Source organism: Oryzias melastigma, linkage group LG7, assembly GCF_002922805.2.
Source record: "Oryzias melastigma strain HK-1 linkage group LG7, ASM292280v2, whole genome shotgun sequence".
NCBI lineage: Eukaryota > Metazoa > Chordata > Actinopteri > Beloniformes > Adrianichthyidae > Oryzias > Oryzias melastigma.
Window position 1 is genome coordinate 16,464,088 of NC_050518.1, and position 9,719 is coordinate 16,473,806.

Consider the following 9,719-nt stretch of genomic DNA (forward strand, 5'->3'; position numbering starts at 1 on the left):
CGGTGGTGCTTCAGCGGGAAAATGTAATAACACCAACAGTAATATGACTCTGCAGCAGCCTTGATGCGGAGGCCTCTTTTCACAGTGAGGAGATTGCTGTGTAAGGTGTTTTAACTTTGGGATGTAGTGTGGTGTACAGACCAAAAGCTCCAGTTCTCATAAAGGGAATACGAATGAAAGTCCTTGATATTAAAAAGTTGTGATAGAGTTTGTGATTCACCTAACCTTTACTAACTTTCTCCTCGACTACATGGAATCCTTTTGTACGTCAAGGCCTATCAGGTTTGTACCTCAGCTAGCTTGACACCTGTCAGTCAGATGATTCTGTGATCCCAGGATTTTGTTGAAGTACAACAAAATGAGACTGACTTTTTGATTTTTTTGTTCTTTTTTTAACCTGATTTTTTGTTAGTGCATACCAAAAACATGTCCCACCTCTATGGAATGCAAATACTGTAACCTGGACTCAAACATTTACTGTATATAGAAACAGTGTGTGGTCATGTGATTCATTGGTTCGCATTAGGGTTGTTAGACAGCTTTGATTTCAAAGCTATTTCAGCCAACGTGGCGTTACCAAACCCCAAACATATCCAAGAAGATAAATAGGCAGGACAAACACACCAGGGCTGTTGGGACCATTGACTGAATTAGAGAAGTGGACCGAGTGAGTGTGACGCCACCCATAGAAAAAGACAATTCAAGTCAATTCAGTCGCCATTTTTTCACGCCACCTCACTAAGTTTGTTCGAGTTAGTCTCGTTTCTATGGCAACTACTCTGTCCAGTCAGGAGTGAGCTTGTTAGAAGTCCACACCCCTTCCACTGATGGGGGAATCTATCAAACATTTCACATATTTTTATAGCAAAATCTAATTTTCCGATTTATAATTTGAATAACTTGCATTACAGAAAATATATGATGAAAAAAAAACTAGGATTAAAACGAGGTAGTAGAGCGAGAATGGTTATTCTGACAAATAGAATGACTGTAATAGCTGTTAATTTCTCTATAGAAGTCTATGGGTTTTTGGCTTTCTGTGTACTTCCTGTTTAGAACGCAAATGGGAAGGAATCACTCAGTCCAATTTTCTTAAGTACTCCTTAAGTAAATTTCTGATCCTCCATACAAAATAAAAATGATAAGTTTTATAAATAAAAATCTTAAACTAACTAAATTTGATTACACAAACAAAAATAATGTTCTGTAAATCCTTCCTACCCCGATTTTGTCCTACCTACACTGAAAATATGTCATCTTTTTCACTCTTAGTGGACTTAAAATAGCTAAAATATACCTTAAAAATCTACAAGGACTCCAAACTATTGGCAACTTTAGGATCCCTGGTTAGATTCCAGCCTCAAAGTAGCTCACATTTTACTATATTTACTCCATGTGAGAAGGTTATCCAGGTTCCCTAACTTTCACATTCTCTGATTATTTCTCATGTACTCATTCACACAAGGTCACCAACGAGTTTCAAATAACAGCAAACATAAAAGACCCACAAATTTGTTTGTTCAGTGAATGGACAATCTCCTTTAGAGAGACCCAGATGTGATCTCCAGCTGTGCCTCAGAAGTTGATGGTAGGAAATCCTGATTGAAGCCTTTGAAGAAGGCTCTACTGTGCTCTACTGAACTTAAGCATAACATGAAAACATGACCTGTTAGAGACTATAGTGTCAAGACTTCATCCAAGATACTACAAGGCCCAAGTGATTTTCTTGAAAAAAAGACTGTAGCTCTGAAATTTAAGATATGTTCTTTTACTGTTATTATTGGAGAGCCCAACTTAACATTGTAGTTGTGTTGCTTTAAAAGTTGTTCAATTTTTCACATGTTACATCTAGATTTTATGGGTTGTGTTTCAGATTTAACACACAAATAGATTGAAATTTGAAATTCACACTTCAGCTTCACACTCATTAGAGTATGTTTCAAGAGTCAAGGCCCGGATCCTTCAGATCATTTTATTTTATTGTTATTAAAGGCTCGATGTTATCTTGCGCTTATTTCTAACTTGTATAATTTTGACTAATTATAGTTTTACAGAGAGTAAAATATTGAAAGTTATTTAAGGGTTAAGTTGATTTATTCTGGATTTATTCCTGCCTGTTTTTATTCATATTTATGTTAAAAAGTTACTTTTTAAACTTTTAAAAACTCCATTTTAGAGTGTTCAATGAGTATTTATCCTGTTCGGCCCACGACCTAAAGTGTGATTTGGATTTTGGCCCTCTGTATGAAGAGCTGAGTAATCATTTGAATATCTACCTGAACAAAAGCACTTACCAGATAGTCAGACCTACAGTTCTCCAAGTCACAGTTTGGCTCTTTTATGAAGCAAAGTGTTACTTTTTAGGGATTTTGACCACATTTCCTTTGAATAAAGATGGTAAATAATCAAAGTTGAAGAGCAAACAAGTTAAAGTATAGGAAATAATGTGCTTAAACAACATTTGACTTGACAAACCATATAACAAAACAAACATAATCAACCAAAATCTACAATCTAAAATGCAACAAAAAGCTACATAATATTTAAGCCCAGACCTAAAAAAAACCAGTAAGATAACAAAGTTTATCATTCTAGATGTCACTTCCAAAAAAAGGAAATGATTAAGCTGAAGTCCAAACATACATTTTTGGAGGATTTAGGAAGCTTTTCTTACAAACCCAAATGAATATCTTCCCCTATTTAAGGTTTTTCAACTATTACTCTTCTCTCAGTAGAAAACCCTCCATTACCCAAACAAATGCACTTTACAACTTTATCAAGCTAATCTCAGCTTAAAGTATACAGCTTCCAAAAATAAATTAATATATTTTAATGATTTATGTAGTTGAGCAACAAATTCCTTTGAGAATTGCTGCAAATGTGTCTGTTAGCACGGTTCCTATTTCTGTCTCTATTTTGGGAGTGACTAGAGGTGCAGGGGCTGCTCAGGGGGGGTTTCCATCTATAACTACAAAACAGGGACTGACTTCAAAATAAGAGTCGTTGGTGGAAAAAGATTCAAATGTGGAATGACTGGTCCTGTAGGATGTTTATCTAGTTGTTTCAGAGTTACACTTTTTGCAAAATTATCTGTCTGATCATTTTCAGAATTTCATTTAACACTGAATGGGAAATTTTTTGACATTTACTGGTGAATCTGCATCATTTATACAAACATTTTTGACTACATGTGAGAGAGTTTTATATTTTATAAACAAATTACTTTATTTAGAAATTCGATTCTATAAAAATTGCGATTCTTAACATTTTTGTCAGTTTAATTTGAACAGAAAATGCTGTAAATATCATGTTTTATGATGTTTTTTCCTAAATTATGGCAAAAATACAGAAAGTATTCTTAGAAAGCACTCAGTTTTGATATTTAGATGCAATAAACTTTATGAATTGATCAAACTACAACACATATTAAGATGTTTTCTGTTGAAAATGTAAAATGTGGAATGACTTTTCTTATAGGTGTGATGATGCATCTGAAACTATAAGAATCCTATACCAGTTGTATTTGATCCAACCTGCAAAAAAAATGGATTAAACCCACTTCAAGCTAGAAACAACAGTATGTGTTTTTCTTTGCAGGCTCAATGTATACTTACAGGAACAAGGTAAACGCTACACTGAGCTGAGGAAAAAATAGAGCATGCTTTTTGTGATTCCTGTCACATTGTCCTGGAACTGCCACAGGGCTCTAATTATGGATTGGATGAATGTCAGCATATGGAAATGAGACAGAGAGTAGCAGGCCAACACCACTTTGGACCTTTTAGTCTATGCAATCAGATACACGGAACCAAACATGCCCAAGTGATTCTTTTTAAGAAAATCATTTTATCCAACTTTTTCCGTGACTTTTTTAGTTGTGTGCTTTAATAGATGACAAGCAGGTTTTATTTGATTGTCTGTTGGCCTCATCGGTTGCTCTCGCTGTTTGAAGACTAGCCTTTTGCACCATCTAGTGTTGAGGAAGGGTTTCTTTCATTTCAAAAAGGGGTCTGAGTTCATCCATTTGAATATTATACTATAAGAAGAAGTCAACTTAGGTTGGTTTTATAAATGAGTAACATCTCCATGTTTCATTTGAAATGAGCAAGTTTTAAACTAGTTACTGTTCAACATGCTACTTCCATTTGTGTGATCTTACGGTGCATGGTAATGAAGAACCTTCAGTTGTTCCACCTTTGCTACTTCAAGGTTCTCATAAGGTCAGACTTGAGAATGAATGTTTTGAATGATTTGAATCAAATAGATATTCATTGATTGAAAAAATAAAAGCAGAAAAAAGTTGTTGATTTTATTAGGTATTCGTGAATATAAGTATAGCAAGTGTACTATAGACCAGGGAGGTCAAACTCAATCCAATGGGGGGCCAAAATCCAAAACACAAAGTAGGTCGCAGGCCGAACAGTGGGATGTCATTCCCTTTGCCTGTCTGGACCGATTGGGGTGTAAGTGTGGGTTTTGTCAGTGTCTTTTGTTTTCTGGCTGTTTTACTCTAAATTGGAACATTTTAAGTTTACAATGTATACAGTAGATGAAAAAGTATTACTCAGAGTACACTTAAAAAAAGACTACTTTTACCTTACAGAGTAATAAGGAGGTTCGGTTTCATCACCTTTACCAACTGCAACACAAATCTGCAACAAATCTCATTACTTGTCAGAGTATAAATAAGGTAAAGTCGTTTAGGGCTAAACTTTACTTTCATGTCTCAGAAGAAAACTTTTTGAAAAATTAAATGATTTTGTCGCTACATGTGAGGCTATTTTGAAGTTCAGCAGCACGTTTGATGAAATCTTCCAAAAAAGACTCAGTTTTGCGTGATTTTTCTTTTTACCATCCGTGATATCTTGGGTTAATTGCACATTTGTGCACGAGACTGTCAAACCGCATCCTGTTTGACTTACAACAGAGTCGCTTCATAGTCTGAGTCTAATGAGCTGCTCTACTAGAGGAACAAAGCTGTCACCCACTTAAGCACTCAGTTAGCATTGAGACGTTAGGGGTAAAAATAGAGAAACAGCAGCAGAACTAATCAGTGCCCCAGTAGAATATCTAACCAGAATGAAAAAAAAAGAATCTTTTCTTGAATCCACAGCAAATGATGAGTTTCAAAACTGCTCTATGAAACAAGGAGACGCATAAACTTTTGAATGCTTCTAACAAGAGTTTTCAGAATCAGAAAATATGTTTCTCTCTTGCAAGATTTTGAATATAATCAGTTTTGATTTCTTTTTGGAGTAGTCTGCACTTTTATTCCTATTTTTTTTTTTCGTGACAGATTTCAAAGATAAAGGGTAAACAAAAACACTTTTTACAAAGTGTTGCTTTTTGCTTGACCCTATTGACAGGATGAAACAACACGATGTTGAGCGGAATAATTCTTTGCAGAACTTCTAAAATGAATAAATAAATAAAAGATCCACTTTTAAATTATTTTTTATCAATTTAATGACTCAAAATGTAATATTTTTTAGTGTTACAGTCACTAGGATAAATCAAAACATCTGCATTTTTAACAAATTGTTAGTGCGGTTGACAATTACCTGAAGAAGTAATCAAGTCTTTCTGTATCTCCCCCAGAGGAAGGGCTTGTTAATGAATGTCGGTTGTACAAACACACATTTGTCAGGGTTTAGAACATAACCAGCAAATACAAACGTTGGCAAATCAGTGGTAAAGCTCACAGCTTCCAATCACTGAGTCTCAAGCATGCTGCTGCAGCCTCTTAGAGTGAGATACAATCACGGGAAAATATCCCTAAATCGGTTTAAACTGAAAGCACCAGTTTTCATTTATTAAAATGCATCTGACACCTTCAGATAAGCCTGTAATGTATGTGTGGGAGGCAAATGAGATCACTGAAGAAGATAGGAAGAGAGTTTGTATGACACCCAAACAAGACACTGAAAATGATAAGATGGGGATCAAAAATGTTTTGGTTTTATCAGCATGTATAACACATAAAGCGCCTCTGTTAAGGCTTAAATCAGGTCTACATGCCAGCAGGAAGTCTGTTTTCCGATTTGGTGTTAAGATTCGCCGGAAGCCCATATTTGAGCACAACTGTCGACCTCATTTATACAATCATTACAAAGATTGAAGGGATTATGTATGATTTGTGTGGCTAACAGCCTAGTAACATTTTACTATTCACTCTCAGAGTTTAAACGGGTTAGTTTAAAGCAAAACCAGGTCTGAGTGTTGCGATGCACATGCATGGCACGCCGTTTTCTGCGCTGCTGACATGGATTTTGAAACGGGGTCAGGCTAACTTTATGTATATCCTCAATCTTAACACAAACACAGTTACATGTATTAAAGAGAAATATAATTTTTAAGTGAATAATAGAAAATATGCAAAGTAAAATTTGAAATTAAATATAATAAGCACATTTTTTAAATAAATATGACCCAGAAAAAGAGAGAAATATTGTGTGATACTATTATTTTGTAAAGTCTTGATTGGAATCCTACCTCAGGCCAGTATGTGATGAGCAATGTTTGCCAGAAACATTCATGACTTTTTATTTTTAGCTCTTAGCCTTTCTCACAAAATAATTATGAAAATAAGTCTTGAAGGTGATTGGATCCCTTAGCTGTCCCTAGGAATGACTGAAGGTCATTTCTTGTCTTTAACGGATTAGGTGACCTGTTTTGGGAGTCAAAGCCTCTGTTTCCATGACGACAGAGATGCTCTCACACTTAATCGGATAAAGGAGTCGTTAAAAAACGAGTGAAAATAATTCTTGTGGGAGCGATCAAAACGGTAGTTTTAGAGAGACCATCAACACAAAATCAGGCAAACATACTTGTGTTTGTCTCAATCATAAGTTCTAACCTTAAAGTTTTGACAGTTTATTGTCTTTTGAGTAGTTATTTTTATTAGCTAAGTTATATTGCACAATTTTGGAAAGTGACCTGAATATGAGTTTTTCATGTGCAAAAGAACACTTTAACATGAGGCATTTTTGAGTCACCTCTTCCTGAATGACACATTTCCCATTAAATCAGTTCACCAGGCCACAAACGTCCACTTTCTGCGAGTAATTTAGCACACTTGATAATCATTTACACATTTCAGATATGGATATTATTGTTGGAGGCATCCCTACTTCACCCATTAACTCAAGAGGACATCCGTTTCGGCTGATCCATTCAAGGAAGAGAGCTGGTGAAGCTTTATAAGAGGTCTGGAAACCCTTAACATGACAGGAAACAAGCACAAAGCTGCATCACTTTTAAGTAGAAAACAGTATATTTCACCGACGTGTGTACAGTTTCTTAACAACAAACCAAGATGTTTATGGATGAGAGAATTGTAACCCTTTTCAAAAGGAATGCACATCACACACTAACTTATTGGAGTCTTTTCTTCAGCTTTGGACTCTGCATTGCTTTCCTGGGACCCACAATTTTGGATTTGCAGTCTCAAACCAACTCGACGCTCAGTCAGATTACCTGGGTTTTCTTTGCTCAGCAGTTCTGCCTGCTGATCGGCAGCTCGATTGGTGGTGTTTTCAGGAAAACGTAAGTCTATGCGAGCACACCAATGATTGGATAAAGTCTCATCAATAACTCTGCTTTTTTTCTGTTGAAGGCTGCTCAGCGCTCTGGCGGCCTTGTTCATCTCAGCTCTCATCATCTCCGTTATATTTGCCATCATCCCTTTGTGCCACAATGTCCTGGTGCTGGCAATTGCTCTGGCTGTTTCTGGGCTGGCAATGGGTGTCATTGACACCATTGCTAATATTCAGCTGGTGACCATCTATCAGAAGGACTCTGCTGTTTTCTTACAGGTGGGGAAACTGTCGTATTTGGGACAACTGTCACAAACTTTTCCTGAAAAAAGTCTAACATATTCTCTTACAGATGCTCTGAAGTAGCCCCAACGTCCCGACATTCTGCAGTTTCTATCAAACCGAACAACTTGTCCTCTCTGCTCTTTTGCAGGCTTTGCACTTTTTTATCGGGTTCGGCGCCCTGGTGAGCCCGCTGATTGCAGATCCTTTCCTTTCTGAAAGTGGGTTTGGGAACCACACAGGGAACGGGACTGAGATCATGCATCATTTCAGGAGCATGCTGAGAAACAGTCCAATTGTAGACCACAACATTAATCAGACTGACCATCTCCATGAGGAAAACAAAGAATCCACTGTACATTATGCTTTTTGGATCATGGCAATTATCAATGTAAGACACTAAGCATGAGTTAATTATTTTTTGTCCTGCTGCTGAAACTATAAAAGGAATCAATCTGTTTGTTTCTGCGCTCTCAGCTGCCCGTGCCCATTGCAGTCCTGTTCCTGATGTACCGGGAGCAGCTGATCCCGTGCTGCCCCGGTGGTACTCCCCGTCTTCTGGACAAAGATGAGCTTGCAATGGAGAACCAGCAGGAGGCTGAAGGCCCTAACTCTGAGCAGACGGAGCATGATGTGGGAGGTAAAAGAAAAATCTTTTTATGTTTTCTTCATGATCATATAAACTGTCACCAGGAATGAAGGTAAAAGATGACATTTCCCCCTTCGTCGGTCTGTCATGTGTAACTTCTTGCTCTGACACAGGCCACGGGAGCATCTTCAGCTGCTGTCAGAATGATAGCATGCGCGGGATGCCAGTCTCCTTCTTTATGATTCATATCCTGGGAGGAATGGTGCTCTTTATGACCGATGGCATTGTGGTGAGTAAGAGGTGCAGATAAATCCAGATTATTTTCAAGGCTACATTTTATGCCATATCTGCATCACGGCGCACACATTGATGTGACTCTTTGCACTCAGGGCGCTTACGCTGGCTTTGTGTACACGTACGCCGTGGCTCCACCAATGTCGCTGCCCAATAAGACGGCAGGTTACCTGGCGAGCATATTCTGGGCGGCGATCACAGCTGGGCGTCTCTTGTCGATACCCCTCTCGTACCGCTTCCAGCCCGTGAGACTGCTCATGTTCAACCTGGTAAGGCCGATCCATCACGTAGACTGACAGCCTGCAACATATGGTGATGTGAGCACTAAATGAGCTGTGCTTTCTCTTTGTTTTCCCAGGCTGGTGCGATTGTCACCGTGTTGATGCTCCTCATTTTCTACACCAGCAGGGTTTTTCTGTTTGTTGGAACCTGCTTATGCGGCCTCTTCCTGAGCAGCATATTCCCGTGCATGCTTGCCTACACAGAGGATATCCTTGACTATCAGGGTGAGTCCAAATCTGTAAAAAAAAAAAGCAATCAGTTCAAAATGCGCGAGTAAAAGGCATGTGGTACTTTTACAGGATGTGCAACTTCAGTTCTCGTTACGTGTGCGGGAATGGGAGAGATGGTGATGCAGGTCCTGGTTGGCTCAGTAAGTCTAAAGCACGTGTCAAAGTCAAGGCCCGGGGGCCGGATCTGGCTCTCCGGGAAATTAGATCCCCCATATTTTGTTGTTATTAATGATCATATGTTATCTTCCACTCATTTCTGACTTGAATAATTTTGACACAATATATTTTTATGGAAGATAAAATATTGAAAGTTATTTAAGGTTTGAGATGATTTATTCTGGAATAACATTTGTGACTTTTTATTACTCATTTTTATGTTAAAAAGTTATGCTTTAAAGTTTTGAAAATTGGCATTATGCTAGCTTTTTGGAGTATTTTGGCTTTTACTAAGTTTTTTTTTAGGCTATTTTGGAGTTTAGCTAATATTTCCGCTACATGCTAGCTGTT

At 37.6% G+C, this 9,719-nt stretch overlaps 1 protein-coding gene across 1 annotated transcript in view; it reads left to right on the forward strand.

Annotated features, from left to right (window-relative positions):
• The first annotated feature begins 7,244 nt into the window (after positions 1-7,244).
• The window catches only part of mfsd4ab (major facilitator superfamily domain containing 4Ab), a 4,370-nt gene continuing 1,895 nt past the window's right edge, over positions 7,245-9,719 (forward strand). The window contains exons 1-8 of the mRNA XM_024292846.2: positions 7,245-7,545; positions 7,616-7,814; positions 7,969-8,208; positions 8,295-8,457; positions 8,580-8,695; positions 8,796-8,969; positions 9,059-9,206; positions 9,282-9,352. Coding sequence (XP_024148614.1) covers positions 7,316-7,545; positions 7,616-7,814; positions 7,969-8,208; positions 8,295-8,457; positions 8,580-8,695; positions 8,796-8,969; positions 9,059-9,206; positions 9,282-9,352 — 1,341 coding nt within the window. The 5' untranslated portion in view covers positions 7,245-7,315. The remainder of the gene's footprint in view (positions 7,546-7,615; positions 7,815-7,968; positions 8,209-8,294; positions 8,458-8,579; positions 8,696-8,795; positions 8,970-9,058; positions 9,207-9,281; positions 9,353-9,719) is intronic.